Source organism: Xiphophorus hellerii, chromosome 14, assembly GCF_003331165.1.
Source record: "Xiphophorus hellerii strain 12219 chromosome 14, Xiphophorus_hellerii-4.1, whole genome shotgun sequence".
NCBI lineage: Eukaryota > Metazoa > Chordata > Actinopteri > Cyprinodontiformes > Poeciliidae > Xiphophorus > Xiphophorus hellerii.
The window spans coordinates 11143920-11169838 of record NC_045685.1 but is presented as its reverse complement, the minus strand read 5'-3'; the positions used below and the strand labels follow the sequence as shown (position 1 = coordinate 11169838).

The following is a 25919-nucleotide window of genomic DNA, read 5'->3' as shown; positions in this document are numbered from 1 at the left end:
ATCCGTGAGGTCAGACTCTGATGTTGGCTCACCGTGTCAGCTTTAATTTGTGATCTGTACTGATGTGGAAGCCTCAAACTAGAACTTGGAAATCGGCCACGTCATACAGACCGCTCTCGATCGGACACAAAGACGTCAAAACTTGGAGCCACTTGTGTATATTTTTTATTCTTGTCAAACATTGACCACTGTTATGTACATTTTACATTATAAGACGGAATATTTGAGAGACATTTTTCACCATGGAAGCCAGACTGCAAATGACAAGAGACATCAAAAGTTAGAGAACTTTGCATACGGAGCAATAACATTGTTGTCACAGTGCTATGTAATAGGATGTACTCGAAACAACAGAACGGCCTGTCTGTAAAAGCTGGTAACTATTGCGCCACGCTGACACTTTGTGTTGTTCCACAGAAATGAAGGTTGCAGCTTATCAGGGAGCAACGATCAGCATTACTCAGAGGTGAGGAGAAACGAGGTTTTATCTTTGTGTTTACAGCTCGCACCATTTAGATTGTCTCAACAAGTAAAGTTGCAGCATTTGACTTTTTGAGCAAGGAATGTTTTCAGGCCTCATTTCTGCATGAGATAATGTGTGGAGTCAAATCTGTTAACAAAACACTTAAAACATAAAGAGTATGTACTAAATACCCTGTATTTTTGAGTATTTAGACTACACTACAAAAACTAAAATTACTTTTAAAAAGCTCATATATTGTGCTGGAAAGTTACTTGTAAGTTCGTTTTGTCTTGTTTCAAATGTACCAAGGTATTTGCACTCGAAACTAGACCAAAAATACCTGTTAATATTTTGTGTTTTTGCAGTGTATGTGAAGGAAGTGTGATTATGAATGAAATTAAATGATGAGATTTGAAAATAGGTATGACTCTTTGTCTCCATCCTTCTACAGATTAATTTAGATTAATAAGCTGATGTGCAGCCATTAAAATAGAGGCATGACTTAATAAAGAAGCAAAGTGACATATTTAAACCAAATAATAAGGTTGCCACAGCAACGTGGGCTAGGTATAAAGAAGCGAGCTTCAACTACAAGTCCAAACATTAATCAGTGGTTTTTATTACTAAGGGACATCATGATACAGTCTGTGACAACTTCATATACTATAAATGTACAATAACCGTACAGGACAATGAAAATACACTCTGTTGTAAAAAGACTGCAACACTGCAACCCTTACAGTTTAACAAGATCAAATCATATACACTACTGACCGAACGTTTTGATTCTATCATCTCATTTTTTATTTTTTTTTAGCACTTTCTATATTTTTGTAGGATCAAAAATCTTTAAAAAAATAAATAAAAGGCAAAGGCTCAGAGCATAATTAAACTGGATTAAATTCAGACATGGTGAACTTTTTTTTTTTCTTTTGGCAGTGTATGTGGAGATGCCCTGAGACAAAAATCAAACGGAATAATTAGTCTCCGTGTGTGCAGCGGTGTAGTTTCCTTTAAAATACAGCATACTGGATAAACAGAGAAATCTATGGGAGATCATTGATGGCGAGAATGCTTTGGGTTTTGCTGGAGTCTTAGCTACGAAAAGATTCCTGTAGCTGACTGAGCTGGAAAAGCAATAATTACGTGTAAAGCTCTCATTTGTGCATTTAAGGGAATTAAAACACAGATGTAAACGACAAAAAACACTTTCAGAGTGATTTGCACTTATTATGACTTCTTTCTTCTCTCTGCAGGTACATAAAAACAAATACTTTATGTGCTTAGTGTCACTTTTATGTAGACATTTTGATGAAAGAGAGAAAAAAAAGCTATGACAATCTTTCCACATCTGTCAAAACACAGCTACAATTGCACTAAAGCGCACAATAACGTAATTCTGATTAAGGCAGGTAATAAAATTTGTGCACTTTTTGCCGTCACAACAACCAATTCCACATCGACTTTACAATCAAGATAAATCTGCAGTTGGAGGAATAAAAATGAGGTGAGATGAACGTTAGAGAAACAGAACACCAAAAAAAATTAAATTAAGTTTAGATGGTAGAAAATATCAAAGATGATTGGACAATAAGAATAATTTTAAGAGCGATATTAACAAATATTAAAAAAAAAAGAGGCATCATTGAGTCACTTTAAAAGTAAACCATAAATCGATAATCAAACAACACGAAATGATCTGAACTGGATTTTTTGTGTGGTTGAAAATCAAGAATGCAGCTTTGTTGTGATGAATGTGACGCGAAGAGAAATTTACAAAAGTGACAAAGGATAAACCAAAAAGACAAACGTCCATCACAGTTCAGTAAGAGTCTCTGGAAATAATAATAATAATAATAAAAAAACGTAAAAGGTTAAAAATGTCGATGCTGATGTGAGGACTGAGGAACCGGAAGGTGCTAACCCGTCTTTATTGCACTTCTGATGGACCTCACCCGGCTGAAGTGTTGATATTTGGTTCAGATTATTACTGATTAAAAAGACACTTGGAGAAATCAATCAGATTGTGTCTGCACTTGTAGAGCGAACCCATGTTGGTGTCTCTGTCTGCATTTTTCTTTCTCTTTTCTTTTTCTTAAGGGACCAGCTAGAAATAATAATAAAAAAAACAACAACTCAGATTCAACACTCCGGTGCTTTGTGGTCGTCTCCGTCCTCCACGGAGAGAGGAGACTTCGCCTCCTTCATCTCCTCGCCCTCCTCGTCGCCTCCGCTGCTGCCACCGGTCTCGGCCGGATAAACAACCACGCACATCTTCTGGCCCATGTACGTCATTTTGTCTGGAAGAAGAGGAGCAAGAAGAAGATGAAGAGGCGAGCAGGTGAAAGCAATGCCTGTGTCGATGTAAATGGCCTCACAGAGAGATGAACCTAGCAAGAAGCTCTTTGTTTACGCTAGGACATGAGCCTCAGGGTGTCAGACCATCAGAAATATGCTGAGTTTAAAACGAGACTTCTCCCCGTTTCCTTCAAATGTAACAATTATGATTATGGCCAAACACCTATGTTTTAGCTTCATCGGACAACAGCACTCGACTGCAAGAATGACGCTCTTTGTCTCTGAGTGGATTAGTAAACTGTAATAAGGATTTTGAAGCTTGTTTGGAAGTAATGGCTTCTTCCTTAATGAGTGGCCTCGAAGCTCATCTTGGTATAAGTGAATAATGAGATTCTTTTTTTCCCCAGCTTCAACCAGCATCTTTATTTTTGTTTATTGTCGTTCTCGGGTTGATTTCACACCAAACCCCATTCAACTTTGGGGAACCATTCTCAAATTTGTCCATAATTTAAAAAAACCCCCAGAATAATAATGTGGCACCTGCAGGCTTCTGAAACAGCAATTTTGTAAATTGAATTTGAAGAAAGCAATAAAAATTCTCGAAACGCTTCCACTCTTTTTCATTCTGCCATTTAGCAAATAAAAATAATTTGGTTGGTTCAAACCGATCTGAAACAGGAGAGTTTAGTCGCATCTAAAAGTTTCTTTGTGAAGATCTCACTTACCAACGAAGGTATCAAAGCACTGCGGTTTGTTCTCCCAGTAGACCCCCAGGAAGTAGACAGGAACTCCAGTGAGCATGATGGCGAGCCCGATGCCGCACACGACGGGCTCCGAGTACAAGGAGAAGATGAGCAGGAAGGCCCAGAAGACGAGGTAAATGACCGGCCATATCAGGCTGATCTAAAGGGAGGAAAACATGGACATTTTTAAAATTCACATAGAAAACTAAATACTATTGCATCCTCATATAACAGGTGTGTTCAACTATTATTTATTTTTTCCAAGAAATGGATTTTATATGTTCTATGAAGTTATTTTTGAAAATATTTTATTTTATTTGAAGTCTGTCAAAAAATTTCGAAACATTTTTAAGCTAAGGATAAATATATATATATTTTTATAGACACCTCCATCTCGTTTTAAATCGTTGAGCGCTGAATTTATGGCTACAGATTTCGCTTAGTTTCAGCTTCTATGCGCCACAAATCTGGAACAAACTTCAGAAAATTGTAAAACAGCTGAAACACTGAATGCCTTTAAATCTAGACTAAAAACCCACCTGCTTAGAGCTGCTTTTGAAACATTTTAAATGAAACATTAATCAACATTATGAGATGTAACGACTGCACTTGACAACTGTGCAGACAATTGTGCAGTAGTAGAAGAACTGTGTGTTCTTCTACTACTTTGTATTTTTGTGTTTTTATGATATAAAGCACTTTGAACTGTGTTGTTGCTGAAATGTGCTACACAAATACATTTGATTGATTGATTTATTGAGTCTGACCAAGTGTCAGACTATTGAGCAGATGTGACGAAGGCACTGCTTCAAACTAAATTGTCCGTTGTCTGAATTATAGCTGACCTGTTTTTTATTTATAGTATTTTTCCTTTTGACCGCTGTTGTTTTTTCATCTATGTGGGAACTTGAACACAATATTTTGTTATCATCCATTTTTAAAAAATATTTTCCACTTTCAAGGAACTACAGAAGCACATTTAAAACTAAATGAAGACAACCAGACATTTGTGACTCTGGTATAGTATACAAGTTACATTCCATTTACAATGCTAATGTGCTATTAAAGAATAAAAAAAGATGATTTGTAGAAGTACAGAATAACCCAGAACAAGTGAACACACCTTGATCGGCCGGTGCATGTTGGGCTGTTTAATTCGCAGGACGATCTGCCCGGCGACAGTGACTCCATAAAAGAGGTAGTTGATGAAGCCCACATAGTTGATGAGGGTGTACATGTCGCTGGTGCACAGCATAAGCAGAGTGGACAGGCACTGACAGAGTAGAGACACATGAGTGTACTTGGTTTAGTTTTTTTTTTTTTTTTTTTTTTGACTGGCTGTGTTATTAAGACAAATGCAGAAATGGACCAGTGATGAAGATGACGAGAGCGGTACTCACAGTGAAGAGCAAAGCAGGGATGGGGGTGCAGCGTTTCACGTGGATCATGGCCAGAAGGCTCGGGAGGTGTCCCTCTCTGGCCCCAGCAAAGAACAACCTGCCACAAAGCAGAGGTAAACATCAGACACTCACCTCTGACCTCTGCAGGAAGAAAATGTGACTTCAGAGGTTTCGGAAATAACAACAAGAGTTTATCAGTTTTGTAAGACCAAATTACATTTCAAATGATTTCATTTAGTACTCCCTAGTGTAATTGTTTACATTTATTACTGAGGGGAAATTCTGCCCCGTTAAAGGGTTTCTGAGTATGAACTGCATATTTAAGCTTCTAAGCTGGATTTAACTCCACACTTTGACTAGGCCACTCCAAATCTTCATTTTGTTTACTGTTAAATCTTGGATTTGCTCAATTGAATTGCACCTGGGAGGCTTAAAAACAGCTTTTCAACCCAGACTGATAGATGTCAAAGACTTTTCTAGTCTGGACTGGAACGTCAGTAGATCATGATCTCTTGTTCTCAGCACTGTACTTTGCGAAGTCTAATTAAACTATGCAAACTGTGTTTAGAAATGCATTTGAGTGTGAATTCTTCATGAATAGAAATATGAGTCCATAAGAATATGGACTCCATGCAATACTAAGCTCTTTGTATTTTTCCTAAATTTGTCGGCGTTAAAAAGGTTTTAATCAAGAGAACTTTCCAGACTTATTCTTTGGTATCTGGCTGCATCTTTCTTTCATTTCTGTTCATGAACTTAACCATGACGTTGGCAGTGTTTGCTTAAAATAAGCTGAACGAAAAGACAAAGAAGCCAGACAAAACAACAATGTTTTTGAACCACCTCAGAAGTAGCAGAAGATGACCTTAATGATGGACCACTCAAAACTTTAACAACATGAGCCCTGGAGGGGAAACAAACGGGTAACGTGACATCAGGTGGACTGACCGTGAGGACGTGAAGAGGGAACCGTTGACTCCTCCGAAGGTGGAGAGAGCCACAGAGATGGGCATGATCCACGCCATGACTCCCAGCAGCTTCTCACCAAACGTCTGAGAGGGAGCAACAGAAAGGAGAGGCTTACAGCCACCAATCTGACACGCGCAGCGACCAGCAAACATCACAAGAGGGCGACAGCGACTAGAATGAGCAAGTGCAGAAGCACAAGCTGGATTGAGGCCCAGGACTCACCACGGCAACGGCGTTTGAGGCGAGCAGCTCCTGGGGACTCATGGCCGTGACGTAGGCGATGTTGGCAAAGACGTAAACGAAGGTCACAAGGGGGATGGAGATGAAGATGGCACGGGGAAGGTTCCTGGAGGAAACATGAGGTACAGCTGAGTCAAAGGGAAAGAAGATGGTGAGCATTGTTCAATATCTGCGACCAGACTGACTAGACTGTATGAACATCAGGCAGCTTCAGCTAAAGGGGAAAAGGCTTAAACTGGGAAGCCCTGTCGGAATGTGACCCTAATCACCCAAAACAGCAACAAGCTGCTTTTCAAGCCGCCTTTTTCCAGTTGAGGAAACTATCTGAACACGATAGTGAAGATTAGCTGGAAAATAACAAGCAAAACTGCTTACACGTAGGGATCTACCAGCTCCTCTGTGACGTAGTTGAGGAAATTCCAGCCTCCATAGGCGAACGAGCCTTGTAGGAACGCCAAGGCTATCAAACCCACGTCGTAGTCCTGGAAGGGCTCGAAGGCATTGGCCGGCTCCAGCCAGTAGTAGTCTCCTACAGGTGGAGCAGGACAGGAAACTTAAATCAATCTTGGCCTCAGAACAGCAGTTATGGTACATTATTTAGTGATATGCTGCCATATCTGTATTAAATTACAATGAACCACATGTAGTGGGGTATGTAGATCATTTATGTCTGGTTATATAAACTTGTTTTGCTGGAGGGGTAAACAGGCTGTTTTTTATTACTGTTCTGGCTTGTTGTGAGGAACTCCAGCTGAAAACCATCACCTAACAAGATCAGCGTGTGTGTAAAATGTGTTGTACAACAATCCCTCATCAAGTATTCCTCTTAAAACAAAGGCAAAAGCGAGACAATCGTTAAAATATTCTCGTACTGAAGTACAGATGAAGAGGGATCCTGATTGAATTAAAATAAATCCGTCCCATCGTGTCTCAAATGTCTGGCCTTTTGCACACTTATGCAGCCACAAACCTCAAAGTATCTCAGTGGGATTTTATGGGATAGATCAACCCACAACGTAATTATGAAATGAAAGCAACACGATGCATTGATTACAAATAAAACTCCTAAAAGTCAATACTTTGTAGAACCGCTGTTCTTTTGGTAACCGTTTCTACCTGCAATGCACATCTGGAAGTAAAAATTTTGTTTAGTCTTCTTTACAAACTGACACAAACTCAGTCAGAGAGGATGGAGAGTATCAACGAGTAAGTGCTTTATTACTTATCATCTCGCCATCGTCATCTCATACTGGGTTCCAGTTTCACCAGAGGTGAAATTTCAGGGAAACTTACAGCCACGTCTCACAGTGCTGTTCATGGCCTTCTTGAAACATAAGTAAGAAAAAAAAGAAAAACTCTCAGCATGAGTGAAGGGGCAGAAACTGCAGATGCCAGCTGCAAGGTCAAAACGTATAACCTTGAGACGACAACCTGCATCAAAATATGGAAATCATGTGAACCAGGAAGTAAAGTTTTCTTCACAACTGACTCGGACTAGTTTTCTTCTCCCCATGAAGCAACAGCATGATGCTGCCACCACCGTGTTTCTTGATGGGAATGTGTATTCAGGGTGATGTTCGCAGTTTTTTGTATTCAGGCCAAAAACTGCAAATATTTTTTTATCTGAGTAGAACAAGTTCTTCCACGTAGTCATTGTGTCAATTTGGACTGTGGAAACCTGGAGACAGGACTTCTCATTTCCACAGGCTACAGTATACAGAGTGCATAGTTCCTTAATTGTCCCATCAACATATTCTCTGTTTTTGCTGAATACCTTTAAAGGCAGTTTGTTCTACCAGAACAAAGACGGAGTAAGCTCTTGAAGATGTGACCAGGTTCCACCATTAATACGATTCAGGTGTGTTTGACCACTGAAAACATGCAGGACGTCAGCCGGCCAGCCCTGATTTAGAGGCATTAATGTGCTCCCAACTTTTCGGATTTCTATCCGGAAAACATTAAAAACAATTTATTGTTTTATTGCTACTTGATTGTAAGGAAAACAGATAGAATTCCAAAACGTATTCAGAAGTTTATGCAGGTAACATATGTGGAAAGTTAAAGAGGTGTGAATCTTTTCTCTATATCGTTCCTCATTCAGGTTGTTCAATCTTACAACAAATCGCCCAATGTACTCTACAAACTTTCAGCACTTTGGGCACTGACATAGCTCACTCTGATATTTCAGACTGTCCTTACAATTACTGGCCCTGATCCACGTTTGCAGGACAAACCCCCACACTTGTGCTGACTTTAGCTGTATGGGTTTTAACCTAAAGGACCCGAGCAACTCGTCAACCCCTGTTTGATCCACTATACGGCCCGCAGTCTCCCAGGATGATCCCTCTGACCGCGGACATGTGCGGACGGGTTTCCAGTGTTATTTCATGCAAACACACTGTGACTGTAGGTCCTCTGGGGAGCACAGATGGAGGCGGTAAGCTCACCCTTGCAGATCTGAACGATTCCCATGATGATGATTAAGGCGAGGGCCAGCAGCTTGCCGGCCGTAAAGATGTCCTGCACTCTGGTGGCCCACCGCACACTGGAGCAGTTCACCCAGGTCAGCAGCACTAGACACAAACAATGGAAAGCAAACATTACCACAAGCAGTAAAATGCAGTGTTTAGGATGAAATCCTCATTCTTATGCATGATATTAACCCTTTATATTTCTTGGGACTTGAAAAGACTTGCAGAAAGCCTTAAAATAATTATCTCATTGCTGTAGCATAATTTCTCCTAGCTTCAGTAGTATAATCCCCTGTAGACCATTATACCTCAAACTTCCAGTCAGACAGGAGGCCTATGTATATCACAAATGCCCGTTGATGCATATTCAACTCATACCAAGATTTCCCCCAGAAAACCTGCTAAGCGGCCCCTCGTGTTTTTGAGTTAAAAAATGTTTAAAGTTGACAGGAAATTTGAAAACTGCCATGATTTGTGCGGCAGAGAGGTGATGAGGCAGACGCAGAGGACCCAGGTTGTAGCGAATAATGGTTGTTTAATGATGAAATAATCCAAAAGTCCAGAAATCCAGGCAGCACAGATGAACCGACTTAACTAAGCTCAGAGCTGGTAGCAACTGGAAACTGGAAATTTTAGCCTCATCAGACCAGAGGACACAGTTCCAGTTAAAGTCCCAGAAGAGTTTTACAGATTCCACCCGTTAACATTTGTGATGGTAGGTAGAAAAAGGCTTTCTCCTGCCATCCCTCTCATCAATTAATGAAAGTGTTGTATAAGTGAGAAAACCATCTGTCACATTTATTTTCAATGATTTTTTTTCAGAGGCGTCAATAAATGCGGAGGGAGATGAAGACGAGCTTTGTTATTAGAGGTTGTCTTATGTTCAGGAAGGAACTCTGGAAATATGTTTTAACTGACTTTAAATTAGAGTTTAAATTATACAAAGTAAAATTATGTTGCTCTATTTTGTAAAAGTTCACAGTAATCCAGTGAAGAACCATATGTTGCCCACCCTTCTGAGACTTTTGGCCAGCATTTCTCTACACAGAACAAAACTGGATTTGTTGTGCGCTGCTGAGTTAAACAGGCCATTGGGTTTGAACCAATAGGGTGCCATTAAATAAGACGGCCTGCTTGGATTAAGTTCATCACATTAAATAACTCTGAAGCTGCCGCTGCAGGGAACAAAGACACATAAGCAGACATAGGCGATCCAGACGCACAAGAGCGCGCTCTGTGAGGCTCCGAGTGTGGGACTTTAACTGTGAGGGTATTTTCCTCTACAAATACAATTACAGCTGTGGTTAAAGAAAAAGGGGGGGGAGGGTGCAAACGAGGGCAGTGAGGCCAGCCTATGGCTGACAGACAAGGGAAGTAAAAGCACAACTTGGTAATTCTCAAGCAGGCCTAATTAAAGTAAGTACAGGCTAAACCTTTTAATCCACAACTTGTAAACACAGATGTTGATTTGTTGCTCCCACAGTGGATATAAGGGGCATCCACCTTCTCTGTTACCGACTGCTGCGTAAACGGCGAAGACAAACGTTTAACCATGGAGCTGAGCGTAGGTTTAGTTAAAAAGAAGAACATGTTGAGCAAGTTAACTGTGAACAACAGGAGAGAAACAAAATGAAGCAACGTGCCACTAAGACCACAGTGGACTGTGTCCTAATCAAAGCCCGGATACTGGTCTCATTCAGATGGTGTGCGACTTCAGCCATGAGACTGCTGAAAGCAAACCTTACTCTGACTGACGTCGCAGCTTCTCCCTGAACGCATTTCAGCCAAAAGCGTTAAACTTTTTCTTCATTTTGAACACTTGTTTCCTAATGTGTTCTTTGTCTAATGAGTAAAACAGATTTTGTGTTTACATTTTCCTCAGGAGCTCAATGTAAAAAGGAATGATTATTAATGTGTCAACAATCCTTTTGAAAAATTGGAGTAATTTAGGCGGCAATTTTAATGAGCACCAACCCTCTGACTCTGGAAACTGGATCGAACAATAACTCCAAACATTTTTAACTCAAACATGCACAATAAATGGATAAAAACGTGTCTGTTCCTCTCTCTCTTTTTTTTTTGCTACCACACATAACAGATGGCAACAGTCCACCTAGTGTTGTGGTGCTGCTTTAAAAAGGTTTTGACAAGTTTAAAACGTGGCATTTCATAAAGTCCTGCTATGCGAAACTTAAGAACCTTGGCTATGAATAAATGATGACACATTTCTGAACTGATTTAACTGTCGCTCGACGTTTGATAGCATGTCTCTGAGTAGATCACGAAGGATAAATAAATAACATTCCAGAAGTTTAAATGTGGGCAACTCCAGACATGCAAAAACAGGCCGAGGTAAATGGACGCAGCTCATGAATCTTGTAAACATCGGTGACATCACAGTTCACTGAGAACATCCAGCCTCTCACCTACTTTTGCTCTACACAACAAGAGCAGACAGACAGAAGGGAAAACATCATTAACAAGACTTGTTTTTGTTTTAGTTGTTGTTTTTTGTTAAAAAAAAACCAACAGCTTTACAAGATCTGTCCCAGAGAGAAGCTGTAAAAAAATACAGATGTGACTTTCAAGATATCCCAGGGTAATTTGTTACACAACTTGACACATTTTTTAATGAAGGAGTTAAAAAACGGGACGAGGCAGTCAACTAAATGTAGGTCAATGTGCCGTGAGTATAAAACGGTGCAAAGTGTTTAGACGGTGCAGATTCTGCTGAGGCGGGTGTTTTTCTCTTATCTCTAATTAGCCCCACTGGATACGACCCTTCTCTCTGTGCGACTTTTTTTTTTTTTTTTAGAATTAACCACAAAGCTTGACCTTGAAAGTTTTTATGGTTTAATAAAAGTACTAATCGAAGACCATCACCGTTGTTTGAGAGAAACCTATCCTGCCTTCGAAAGTCACTTTTCTCATCAGCATTTCTTTCAAAAGCAAGCTTTAAGACTTTTATTCTTGTGAACATTTTATATGACAAATTAGAAATAAAAGAATCCCCTAAAATAAAAATTATACAAACTTGGACAAGTGGATTAAAAATATTTTTTAAACTTTAAAAAAAAAATGTTAATAAGTTTATTAAAACAATTATATTAGCTATCCAGCAACAAGCGTCCAAATAATTACTTTTATCCTATAAATAGCATTATTAAAATTAGACCCTGCTGCTGTGTGGTTTAACTAAATAATTATCCACTGAACATGTTCTGAATATATTAGTTTTTTGTTGTTTAAATTCTCTTCAAGAAAAACAATTGCCATGACTGTAAAAAGCAAAAACAACAAAAAAAAGAGTGTAAAGAATAAAAATAATAAAATAAGTAGAAACATTTTAATTTGAAATACAAAGGGACATCATTTCTTGATGATGTACTTTGGCAATAATATCCACCAGTATTCATAGTTGAGGCTTTCATTAATTGTTTATAGTTCTCTATTTAGTTATAAAAAAAAACTTTTATCCAGACATGTACCACAAAGTTTGCTCAGTATTAATAAACACTTTCACTTCTGTCACCTTTACCGTAAATTTGTTTGCACACTCAGACAACGCTCCATCGTATGGGCCACTAATGGTAAATTTCACTTTGTGGTCCACAGCTACAAAAAGCTAAATGAGGCATGAATTAAGCTTCTCTGCATACTTAACTTTTCTGCCTGTTCTAAAGTTTTAATGCATCCAGGAAAAAAACACTTAATTCGTTACAGTAGGAAAAATTGGAAACAACAAAAACTCCCACATGATGAAATCGTCACCTTGAAAGCAAGCAGAGACTTCTGAGCTGCGTGAAAATGAGAACGACAGCTCCAGTTTTTCCAGTTGCACTCGGCCTCGTTTTTCTGTCAATGATACAGCAACACGCAAGAACCAGAGTCTCACCTGACGTTTCATAAATCTGCTTTCGAGACTTCACTCCACGCCAAATACATTAAAAAGACAAAAGAAAAACCCAAACAATAATTTACATTTGGATAGAAAGATCCCCATGAACATGCATTTTCAATACGCAGTCACAAATCAGGCAACAATAAAAACAATCGGCTCTCTTTGAAGCATTCACGCCCGTCTCTCTCTCTCTCTCTCTCTGTGTGTCTGTAGGCCGCCTGCAGTATTTGACTCATGTCTGTGAACTGATGAGGACTTTCAATCAAACACCTTCGCATTTCTGCCTTTCTCCTCATGTAATAGCCGCTTGCTCTGCTCTCGCCATCATTTGTTGAGCCTTGTTTGCATTCCTCTGATGTTAGATAGCATCTCAAGAACATACGGTGGGCAATGAATACAAAGACATACTATTTTTTAACGAGGCCAAACTGCACATATTTGTGTATTCCAGTGACTTTGAATAGTTTTGTACTCTCCAGATCAGTACATGAATGATGGTGCCATGTTTAACAGCTTCATGTACATCCCAGGCCCATTTGGCACATTGAAAGCAGGAAGCATGTCAAAGCCTTCAGAGAGTAGTGAACTACGAACTACATTTATCTCTGTAGTTTCTCAAAGACGCAACTACTGAGAAACATACGCTCACACAGTGGTTAAGGGCATGGGTACGAAATGGTTTGTTTACATGTGAGAGGAGGCTGGGACGAAATGAAAACAACACGGTTACAAAACCGAACTCACCGGGAGCGATCTGTATCTGATTCATGACGTCTTACGCTGTGTGTTCCTCACATGTTGTCGATTCACAGGATAAAAGGAGCTTCACGTTCAAGATCTCGACCAAAGATCTTAACTAATTATGCTTTCTTTTAACTAAAGGAAAATAAAATGGTTAATCCTCATGATCTGTTGCTTTGTTCTATATGACAGAGTCCAAAACAAGTTGTTCTGATAGGGTCTTTCTAATGGCTAAACTAAGAGCTCATTAGAACCAAATCACAAAATCCAGCTTACTAGCTGAAGTAGAGCAAAACGTCTCTCTGGAGATTTAAAAAAAGTCTGGGCTCAAGAAATATTAACTAGAAAAGACTTGACACCGGACCCGACCGACGTCTGATCCTTTAGTTGACCATCTACTTCATTTTCATGCTAAAATCTCTTAGAGTTTCAAATATTCCTTTATGTCTGTAAAACAGTGTTATCTTGTTTTTGTTTTTTTAATAAATTTTTTTCTTTGTCGACGGTGGTTGTTGCCTAAATTGTATCAACCACTTCCCCGCCCTCACTACTGCAACAGAAGCAGTCCCAGGTTTTGAAAATTGCATTCCTGCGGCTTTATTGCTTGAGAATGACTAAAGGGGAGTAGTATCTTCTGGCTAAAAGTCGCCACAGGACAAGTTTTAGATTTTAGTTTGACATGTTCCTTATGCAGCCGCTTCCACCCCTTTTTTGATGCCGCCCTGGGTGACTGCCAGTATACCGTATGAAAACAGCAAATGGTTTTCTTGTCAGAGTAGATTTTACTCGTCGTGTATCAAACATGTTGCTCACAGAGACAGACGGCAGCCAGCAGCCTCAGGCCGTTCTCCGGTGGGAAGCAGGTAGGGAACAGAGGCTGGAGGACGTAGTTGGAGAACGTCAGGGCGATCACAGCCTGGTTGGTGGGATAGATGACCAGCACGGCGATCCACAACCGGAGGAACCTATAAAGCAAAGACATACATCAATAATGACACACATGCAACTCAAGGATGTTACTTAAGGTATTGTGTTCTTATGCTTTGTTTTGACTCCAGGCCAGTAAATGTACACCGATTCACTAATAGAACAAAACAAAGACAATTAAGATAAGGAACCTTAAATAAAATAAATAAACCGTTGTATACGGATGTAGTTATGAGAGCTCTGAGAAGAAACGCAACGGGGAAATCCCATGTTGTAACACACTAAGATGTTTGTTGTTCTGACCAACTTCATTGTAGTCAGCCAAGACTTCCTCCCATTTTTATTTCTCGCTGCTGAAGTGAAACAGCGGCCGGTTCAGCTCCGAGGTCACCTCAGGTCGCTGCTCCTTCTCACTGTGTTTCCCAAGAGCCAAGAAACTTTATCGGCACACGTAAAAGTCTCACCACAAACAAATGAACAACTTATAGAAACCAGAGCAGAAAGAAGACATTCATTAGTCCTCTGACAAACAGCAAACCAGCTGCCTCTGAGGCAGAATATGGATATCAGATAAGAATAAGAGCCAAGCTAACCGAGGAACAAAGCAAAGGAAGCAAACAGCGACACTCAGACTGATTAAAAGTGCTGAGGTGAAGGACAGAAGAAGAACGTTTGTCACAGTTCAATAGGACAAACCAGGAATGTTGTACTTCCATGAAATTCCCTAAAAGCTCATGCTGGGGTCGTTACACCTGACTGTACTGATGAGACTTCAGCCCACTGGAAAGTCCTCAGCAACCAGCGCTGATAAAAGACACGAGTGCTGACACTTACATTGACCATTCTGTTTGTTTTAATGTACATTTTGTTCTGTTTTGCAACTTTGCCTCAGCTCTTTGTTCAGAAACACAATCATGATCAGGTCTGTTTTTACACTGAATAAATCAAAGCTCATGAAGAGGGCTTGTTGATAGCAGCTAAATACCTTCTGAAATAAACATCTTACTGTATTAAGCAAAGATGGCTCTCTACTTGAGAGCACAGTAACATTACATTATAAATTGAGCCATGCTATTTGTTTTTACGATGTTTCTTAATCCTGTAAATAGGAAAGTATCCAGGGATTATTCTTTGCAATAATTCAGAAAGTGGAAAAAATTATATAAATATCAGAAATTAGACAAACAGCTACAGAAAAAAGCTTTTGGGACACATTTGTATTCACTCTTAGCCATGCATCTGACTTAGAGTTTAGTAAAAATATTGAGAAAAACAACAAGAAAAACCCTCCGGAAACTGGGGATGATAAATGTTTTTCACACACAAATAAGTGTAACACAAAACCCAGTCATTAAAAACCTTTTCAGAAATGAAGTATTTCAAAAGTGAAGTATTTTTCCACGTGTATTTTAATATAAAGGTTTAGGTATTTCATAAAGTGATATTATGATCCAATAAAAGACAGCAGCGTAAAATGTAGAAAATACGATTTTTTTTTTTTTTTTTACTAATCCTGAGATATTTAGACAAAATCGTCATGTGAAAAGTGTCTCTAATGATTTAAAATTAGATTAAACTAGTTTTATTTTCTGCCCAAAATACGTCACAGACTGACTGTTATCTGAGATAATTCAAATTAACTTGCTAAAGTATTTTAATGCAGGCTCCATTTCTTAGTACTGCAGAAATATTCACACTCATTTTCACATTTTCACAAACTCAAAATATTTCAGACAGATTTTAGGCGAGAGCAACAAAAAGTGATGCATAATGGATCACTTTTAACCAAATAGAAACCAAAAAGATGTGTTTTATATTTTTTATTTTTGCTGAATTTGCTTCAATCTAGATGCCTCCACTGTGTTTCTGGCTTTATATTCAGGTTTGTTGTCCTGCTGAAAGCTGAAACTCTGCAGAGCTACCGTGGATTCTCTCTCCTTTCCATTTAGAGGTTTCGGATTGAAGGGGGCTGAATACAAATGCACCCTTTCTACACCTCACCTGAAGTTAAACAAGCCTCAGTGAAATAACAATGTCTCTTTGTTTCTGAGCATTTGTCCACTGCAAAAACTACGCTTGGCCCGGCTGCAGATACCAGGAGGATGTAAACCTATTCAGCCTTCTCACACGAACATGGAGGCATACTTTCGACCCGGCCCACCTGCACATGAACACACAGGGACAAAAGCTGCAGCAGAACACAATCACCACTGGAACTTGGTTTATTTATGTCAAACAGGGAAACACTTCAAACAGAGCTTTTGACACCACACGCTACAAAGGCTCTGGAGGCAAAAGCTCATTGATGTGTATTGATTCTCGCTCTACGAAAATAATCTGTGGCTGTTATGTCTGGTCAAATTCCTCCCTGATACTATGGGTTCTTGGGATAGTTGGAGGCAAAAACAATGCTCGGATCCGTGTTTACAGTCTGGTCCCAGGAAGGCGGCGTGTGAAATCCACTCCAACAAGCCGGACTGTTTTGTGATGTTGTTTTGTGCTGCTTCGCACGATTCCTGAGCTTTTACAGGCTTTCGGGACGGACATAAAGAGGCCTGGATATCACCTTCAGTCATGTGTACTCACGTCGGATCGTACATCCTTCCCCAACTCTGATCCTCAGGCAGAGTCCCAGAATTTTACTTTGTAGTGTTCAGAGCGTCTAAAACAATCTTTGGTTTGGGGAACGGCATTCTGCAGCCAGGTTTGCTTTGCATTGTGGGATGCGGTAGAGTAAACAAACTAAAACAAAAAAACAACAACAAAAAAACCAGCAGTACGTCTTTTCCGTAAAGCATAAGGTCCTACGTGACTCTCGAGATGTTTTCTCCAAATTCATTTATCACATTGATTTTTCTCAATAGTGGCCAGAAACGCACACAGCATCTGCTTCCTGTATTTATATTTGGTACTCCCATTTGGTAAGATGTTTCTCTGACTAAACTACCCCCTCCACAGATTATTAAAATGTACAAATGCTTATCAGTTATCAGAGGTGGCTCTGTTTTGACCTCTGACCTCCTAGTAATCTAAACTAGAGGTTTCACTAATCTATGTTTCAGAAAATCTCTAAAAGACCCAGTTCATGATCAATTTTTTTAGCCAAGTTTGTTTTTTTTATAGTGCGGATTAAGATATAGTTAAATCGATTCCAGATTTAATTAAAAAAGAATCAATCAATCAATCAAATTTTATTTGTATAGCACATTTCAGCAGCAAGGCATTTCAAAGTGCTTTACATCATATCAAACACGGAAACACAAGGCAACATAGAATCAACAATCAAAACACGACATTAAGTCAAGTTCCATCAATAAACGAGTGAAAAGAAGTGAAAGTCTTTTAATTTAGCCCTGAATATGCCTTAAATAAAAGTTTGCTGAAGGTTTAGCTGACATAACCTTTTCTTTTCTCTTCTTTTCTGTTTTATTTTTCTTTTCTTTTTTGGGAGGGGGGAAATAGCGCCCTCCTTACCGAAAGTGGCGAGCCAAAACCAGTAAATGTTGAAGCGACGAAACGTCTAAAACGTGCAGGACTTCCGTGAAGTTCCTTAAAAGATTTGCTTGGTCTTTGTTATTGTTTTTGACTCGTTTTCACTCCAGCGCCTGACCATTTTCATACGGAAGCTGACTTACAAATCTTTACATCTTTAGCCACGTTAACAGCTGTCTGTCACAAAGGCACAACCTCAGGTCAAACCAGTGGAAAACACTGGCATAGCGCAGTGCGACAACAGACTTCTAGTACAAAACCAGCACAGAACTATGAAATAAAACAGCTGATCAGCTAAAAAGTAGTGTGTATTTCAGGCCTTGTATTTTGATTTATTTAGAACCTGACTTTCACATGTAAGGCGCACGCAGTTTGTACGCTGTTAAATGGAGAGAGCATATTGGTCCCAACGTCTTTGAACCTGTCCTCGCCTCTACCTTTTACTGCAACACGTACATGTCGCTGGATGGTGACGTATGGGTGTCTGAGGTGTGCACCGTTACCCAGCCAGGCCTCCGAATATGTCCTTCACGTAGGAGTAGTCGCCCCCTGATTTGGGAATGGTGACGCCCAGCTCGGCGTAGCACAGCGCTCCGATGGCGGTGATGACGCCCGTGATGATCCAGACGATCAGGGCCACGCCCACAGAGCTGGCGTTCTCCATCACTCCCTTCGGACTGACGAAGATACCCGAGCCGATGATGTTACCTGGTGGTGGGGAGAGGAGCCAGGTTTCAGTGCAGGTTTAACAAGAATATACTTTTTTTCAACTAGTGCCACTTAAAAAAATAAATAAAAGTATCTCAAATTTCTCGTTTACCGTCACTTTCTTTCACATTTGTCCAATTTTTTTATTTCTTTTTTAATAAAGGACGGCGTCATCGTTTTATTTGCCACATTAGCAAGACATCAGCTAAAGGTTACGGACAAACTAAGCAGAAAAGCAAACTCAAAATCAGGCAGTGGATTAGCAGACTCAAACGGAAGAGAGTTAAAAAAACAAAAAAAAAAACAGGGGATGTGTTATGCTGACTGAGCAGAGATGTGTGAACGACAGAAAGCAGGGGTGAACGAGTGCAAAGAGGGATTAAAGGTGGACGCAGAATATCCTGACAGAACCGCTGAGCGTCAAAGTGACGTTTTCGCAAAAAAAAGTCGGAGGGAGCGCTGATTGGCCTGCCATACAGCCACGGCGTCCAGTGGGGGACATTCAGGATTTACTGGGGTTTCACTCCGCGTTAGGCAGCCAGAAGTCAAAGATCGCTGGCTATGAATCCTAACGAGCTGGATGATTGGCTGCAGGGCTGCAGCAGTTCAAAAGTCAGAATTATGATGATAGTGTCACATTGTTGAGCTCCTGTCACTCCTGCCCATAAAGTGTAGTAAGCTATTTAACCTATTAGTGTCAGAGAAAAACAAGTGTTTATTTTAAACGCTGCAAAATTATATCCTCTTGATTCAAAGTGTCCAGACACATAAAATGAGCGATTTAAAGATTTTATTGGAAACTTTACAGGTAAGGCTTTACCACCGGTAAAGTTTGAAGATGGTGATAGCACTGAGGTCACCTGCCTGATTATGCAACTTCACTCGCAGGTAAAAAGAACAAAAAGCTCTCTGTTCCCTTGATTACCCGTTGTTAGATCTACAGTGCATGACCTTTGACACCTTAAGGCAAAACAAAAGTGCTAACTCAGCCCACGATTTTGCGGCTTCTGCCGTCTCTGATTTGCTTCTTCCAAGGACAAACTTTGGTTAAGTTTACCAGCCCTCCTGTCCTGAATGGACTGACTCTGCAAGATGTGTGGTAGAGGTGATCGAGTCGAGCATGCTGTGCGTCCAACGGTCATGTGCAGCTCTGCACAGACGTGAGCCAAACTGCTGACTGTCAGGGAATCGTGCCGTTTCCTGTTCTCATTTCAACTTCTCTCATTTCAATGCACCTACCTATTTGTAGGTGCATTTTCTGTCTTTTTTTTTTTTTTTTTTTGGGTTAAAGCAGCTCCCAACCAGCTGGCTGTGTCTTGACTTTAACTGAACACAGTTCAAGTCAGTTTTAAGAAGCAGTAGATCAGCAAAGAAAAACGTCTGAGGTGTCAGATTACTTGCTTTCAGAAATATGAGAGTTCCTCTTTTCACAAAGAAAAGAAAAAGCCCTTTTTTTTATTACTGCACTGCTGTTTGACAGGAGAAGAGCACACATCTGCTTCTGGTGACCTTTGGTTTTCTTTATGGCTGCAACAAGTCTTCAGCCTCAGAGGGACATTATGATAGCGCTATGCGGTTTTTAATCCTCATTTAAAACAAATGAACTATAAAGGACACTTGATTTATTTGTAGCTTGTAGGTCAGGAGAAGAAAAACAAACAAATTGCAATTATTATATCGCTATGAAGAAATCTTGTAGGGATTATGAGATTTTGAGGAATTTTAGTAAAGGTTTGCTGTAAAAATTGGCTAAAACGAAGAATCTGCATGTTGATGTGTAAAACAGTTTAATTAAACTGTTTATTCCTCAGTGAAGTTATGACACCTAAGAGAAATGAAACTCAGTGTGGACTTTTTGTCAGGGCCTCCCTGTTTCATTTACCTCCCAGCCAAAAACATTTCCAACTCAAACACTGTGTGTTTGTGCAGCTTTATGATTGAACTCTAATCAGCTAATTTTAAAACACACTCAGATTCATTCTCGCTAGCCTCCCCTCAGCAGTAAGACAACACAGAAACCTCAGGCTTATGAACAGCGATGAGCTAAAACTGGACGACAGAATGTTGTTTTTACCTCATCCCACTAAAATGCTTTTAAATCTTGTGTTTGTAATGAACGCTAAAGATGTGCTGATAAGTTCAGCGGGGCACAGTAAACCACAGAAGTTAATAAAACAGCATTATCAGGGCGGAGTCCTCAGAAGTGACCAAAAGTTCACTTGCAATCTACGTGTCACGACGCCGCGCGTTGCTGGATTACCCATTAGATAAACGCACACAACGGACCATAAAAAAGTGTTTGAAGTCCTTGTGCACTCAACACCTTTCCAGGCATTATCCACGTCACCTGAGCTCGCATCTCTCTGGCACGTGGCGACCTGAACGGAGCGAGCGCGAATGAATTACTTTGGTGAAGGACAAAGTCATTTGTCCTTCTGTGGCGACTCTGTAAAAAGAGATAAACAAAGTGATGCAGCACTGATACTAGCAATGGGTGGAGCTGATGCTTCAATAACGCACTGTTATCTCTTGTTAAGAACGGTGTTCACATTTTGAATGACTCTGATTTGTAAGATATTTGCTCTCATAAACTCTCCGGTGTCTGCTGTGCCAGACGCATTGATTGTCCCTCCAGGCTGGACGCGTAAGAAGCCTGAAAGAAATTCCTTTTTTATTGTAGTTGCATAATCTCTCACAGCTAAAAATAATAATAGTAATAATAAAATCTGAATAAGAGACTGCTTAGGACACGTGTGCCAAACTCGAGGCCCGCAGGCCAAATCTGGCCCACCGTAGCTATTTCTGTGGGCCACAGAAATATACCTTCAAGTTAACAGCTGTGTGCCTAAATGTTATTACATCAGCCAAGTCAAAGCAGCATAAAATAATCCTCTAAACATTTTATGATATCTTCCTCTCTGCACAACCTTTTTGAATAATTTCCTATTTTCTGTAGGTCTTAGTTCTGATTACTGCAACAGCCAAGGAAGAAGGGCGTTTTGTGTCTGTTGAACCATTTCCCTGCTGAGTTGCACACATATTCTTAGTTTATTTGGCTTTTACCCAGAGATGATCCGTTCTCGCATTATTGGTGGAATCAATGGGACATTTCAGTGAAGTTGTTAGAGAAGAGACCCACAGCATCACAGATCCTCCACTATGCTATACCTACTAATCTATGTTTTGCCTCACTCCAGTTTAGTTGCCAAACGCGTTTAGAGTTTCTTGCATGGCTTGCTATATTTATCTATGCCTTTTCTGGTTGACTGTAGGAAAAAGTGGCAAAAAATTGGACTGCTTTTTGTCTAAATATGACCCAGGTCTGATTTTTAATGCCTGTCTAAAATGTGATTTTCCTAGTCAGATCCATATATCTGATCCTAAAATGGATATGTATCTAAAGTGCTTACTCCATGTGGCATTTTAAACCATTTAATTGGTGAGTTGGTCACCGTCTGAAAGGTGAACTTGTGAAAGAACATTTTGATTGTGTGAAATTGTTGCGATTGAATTAATTAAAAACAACCGAATAAAAAGAAAAGGAAACCAAAAAGTGAGATTAACAAAAACAAAACATTTTTAGGAGTGGTGGTGAGAACACAACTACATGAAATATTGCTTTTAAGAAAGTATCATCTATGCTTCAAACATCAAATTTTTTTCTTCTAACTTTGCAAACAAGCCTGGTGGATTTTGGGATAAATTATCCTGAGATGAGGATTTGTGTTTGACAATCAGTATATTTGGTCAAACCAAAAGGAAAAGAAGACGTCTGATGATTTTAGGTTTGTCTTGCAGGCTGCTCCATGCATTAACGATTCACTCAATAAGCAGCAACTGGATTTAAACCTCCCGACTGTTGCTTTCCATATCTTTCTATCTGTTCTCCACTTCTCTCGCTCTTCCTCTGTCAGCAAACCTCCTGGGAGGACACTGTGCCGTTCGCACTCTCGCTGTCGCCTTGACTCTCCCCCCTCCCCTCTCTCGCTTTCCTCTCGTTACCTTGGAAACACACAAATGAGTCACCCCCACCTCCCCTCCCGTCCAGTGACGATCAGCCTCGCTCCGTCTGGACATCCTGCAGCATGTTTAGGCCCACTAGTCGGTATTGATCAGACTGATGGGGTTATCTTTACATGTTTGTCCTCTGGATTGTTTCGGCCTGACTGACCTCAGTTCAGTCCCGTCTCGCTGTCATTAGACCGTCTCTGTGCTAAGTTAGGTTTAATGACGAAGCTAACGGTGCCAATAAAGTATCAGATTGCTTTATTTCTTGAATTTTACTATAAAATGCGTGCTGAGACGTCCGGTAACTCGTTTTGATTGCACTTTGGTAGCAAAAGGTTGCAGGAAAAAGATCAAAATGCTGAATGAAACAATGCGGATCAATTTGACACCCATTGACCAGACTGAGCTTTCTCTCTGTGACCTACAGCGCCTTGCAAAGAATGTCCAAACACGTCGAATGTTTCCACATTTTGTCCTGTTTAATTATTACGTAGAGTCCATATCCATGAAATTTAACCTTAGCGTCGATCCAGCTGTGCTGTGAACGTCTCAAAGGTTTGTTCGAGAATCTTAGTGAACAAGCGGCCTCAACGAAGCCAGCAAACAAATCATGGAGAGTGTGGTGGAGAAATTTAAAGCAGGGTTAAGTTATTATACACTGTAAAAACACAAACTTTTTTTTACCAAGTATTTTTGGTCTCGTTTCTAGTTCAAATATCTTAGTAGACTTGAAATAAGTCAAAAATAACTAAGTAACTTTTAAGCAAGAAATAGCGGATTGTTTTATGTACTAGCTATAAGTGAAATCGTCTGCAAGTGGAACTAGTACTTTTTTATAAATATGAAGAAATTGCTGACTTGGAACAAGGTGCTATATGTTGCTGAAATGTTACTTGTAAGTTGGTTTTGTCTCATTTCAAGTGTGCTAAGATATTTGCTCTAGAAACGAGACGGAAGTCCAAGGCACTGAACATCCCCAAACTGAGCTTTCCATTTGACTGCATCCTCCATTTTCAGATGATGAAATCATCTGAAAATTGAGAGATGGACAGTAACTGAAAGTTGTGTGTGTTTCTGCTTCACGCACACACAACCCCAGACACACAAAGGGAGACTCTGCTGATGGGGAAAGCTTTAAGTCTACGAATGTGGAAAAGTTGGGCTGAACTGCTGAGAGAAGCCAACAGGAAGTCCTCTGCATCCACACAGAGGACTTAAGATTAAAGATTCAGAAGAAGACGATCTACATACAGGACGACATGAGTGGTGGAAAACAAACAAAGCACATCACCCTGAATGTACCATCTCAATGATGGAACAGGGGGGTGGCAGTACCTTGCTGGGGGGGGGGGGGGGGGGGGGAGAGATCTAACTTAAAGCTGATGTCCACACAAATATGATTCATACAGTTTGACGTTTGGCAAAGAAAAATGGGCAAAAAATTCAGCCTCAAGTTGTGCAAACAGACTTTTAAGCCCCCCAGTCATGTGCCTCTAAAAACTTCCTTGGGTTGACAAATCCTGAGCAGCAGAGGTGAGTGAGTGAGTGAGCGAGTGAGTGAGCGAGTGAGTGAGTGAGTGAGTGAGTGAGTGAGTGAGTACACTCTCATTAAAGGCAGATAGCAAACGTTTTAGTGATTAAAAAGAGAAGGTTTCAGGTAAACCTAACAGCATGGACACCCTCCTAGACCACAGGCTTTACATTTTTATTAGCGTGAGTCAACAGTGAACACAGTATACAAACCAAGGATGTAGTAAAGAGAGGGAGTCACTCACCAACTATAATCCCACATGCGCTCACGAGTCCGATCTCCTTCTTGAGCGCAACTCCCCCAGACTCCTTCTCAGCGGCCGCATCCTTGGCAGAGCCCGCCGTGCTGCTCCGTTGTCTTGGTCCGTCCGTCATTTTAATTCACTTATATATATATATATATATAATTATTATTATTTTAATTTATTGTCCAAGTTGTCTTGTTTCTGCCCTCCGCCCGGCACCTGATGCTTGCCCCACTGCGCGTGAATCGCCTTGTGCGCACGTCCCCCCCTGCGCACAGGACAATGTTCACTGAAACGTGCCGCACTTTATCTGAAGAGGAAGGATTGCCGTTTTTTTTTTTTTTTTTTGCGATGTCAGCAGCTTTTGAGGAGGAGTTGAAAACTAAATAAAATGTGTATTATTTTTTTTAAAGGATTGTAGGAAATAAGCCGCAAGCTTTCACAAAACAGCCTAGAAATATGTTTTTATTTTCCTGGCTGGAGTAATAACGCACCGGCAGAACGGCAGGAGAAGCATACCGATTACTATTGAACGTATTTGTGATTCGGCTGCGATTCAAAGTTGTTCTCAAGATAATGAATATATCTTTTTCTAAAGCTCTCGCAGCGTCCTCGTCCCAGATGTGAGAACAGGCACAACCATCGTCTCTTCTGTGCAGCAGGTTAAAACCCCCTGAGCAGCAGCAGCCTGGGCTTCTTCTTCTTCTGCCCTCCAGAGTTTAGACAGGAGGACCTGTGTTTGGACTCACATCCATACTTCCCCTTCATATAAAAACATTATAGCACCGCCCCATGTCTGCCTCCTCCTGTCTGTTTTGTTCTTTTTCAGCTTCTCCAGGACCCTCCCTTTTTGTAGTTTTCTTTTCCTCCCCTCAGCTACCAGCTGTTCACCAGGTCTGCACGCACACACACGCACGCACACACACACACACGTTCACGCACAAAAATAAATAAAAGCAGTTTTCTAGGCAGCAGCTCCTCACTGCGCAGTTACGCTCTGTCTCAGTTCATCTCCTGTCCCAAGTTTTGCCTCACAGAGCCTCAGTTATTATTTAGGACGCTGCTTCTAAATTTAGCCCCCCATTTTATTCTACACAGACGTCACGACTCACTTTCCGTGCTGCGTGGTTCGCTGACAGCTCACTCACTCCATCGCTGCTTTATTCGCACAAGGTGCCATGTGTCAGGAAGTTGGCACCCTGTCGTGAATTGTTGCTGTAGTTCTCTGGTCAAAGTTGACCTGAAATCGAATGATTACATCAATTAGTTTGATCAGTGCTAGGTCAATGCTGACCTATTTCAACACGATGTAATCAAAAATGTATTTCATTTCAGGAATTTGAGATTTAGAAAGTGAAATCTTAAAATATTACAGTTGCTCAAAACAAATTTCAGGTGTTTCTCTATATGGTTTGACGATTTTGGTGTAGAGTTTCTCAAATGAATAAATTGTTACTATACAAAATGATATATATATATAAATACTTTAATACAATAATATGAACTGCCGGAATTAGGCTGAGGTTTTTCTGAGGTCCAGGTTGGATTCGCTCAAATCTGCAATTATACCTTTTTCAGCACCACACTGTTTCCTTCCACTCAATTTTCCATCTATATGCTTAGATACAGCACTCTGTAAAGAGCAAGCTTCTTTAGCATAATTCATTATTTACCAAACAGCATGGCCTTAAAATTGCATTTCTGAATTAAAATGTTTTCTTTTCTTTCTTTTTTTTGTCTCATGCCAGCTTTGTATTATCTCAGCAACTGGGTTTTGATTGGC

The 25919-nt window shown here is 40.2% G+C and overlaps 1 protein-coding gene across 1 annotated transcript; it reads right to left on the bottom strand.

The window, feature by feature from the left end:
- Window positions 1-148: 148 nt before the first annotated feature.
- On the bottom strand, window positions 149-24266 carry slc7a8a (solute carrier family 7 member 8a). The gene is made up of 11 exons (XM_032582116.1): window positions 24137-24266; window positions 18149-18353; window positions 14040-14191; window positions 8561-8686; window positions 6489-6642; window positions 6096-6219; window positions 5853-5956; window positions 4905-5001; window positions 4628-4777; window positions 3487-3664; window positions 149-2763 (listed from the first exon to the last, which is right to left on the bottom strand). Exons 1-11 carry the CDS (start codon window positions 24264-24266, stop codon window positions 2606-2608), a joined length of 1578 nt encoding a protein of 525 aa, XP_032438007.1. The 3' UTR covers window positions 149-2605.
- Between the last annotated feature and the right edge of the window lie 1653 nt (window positions 24267-25919).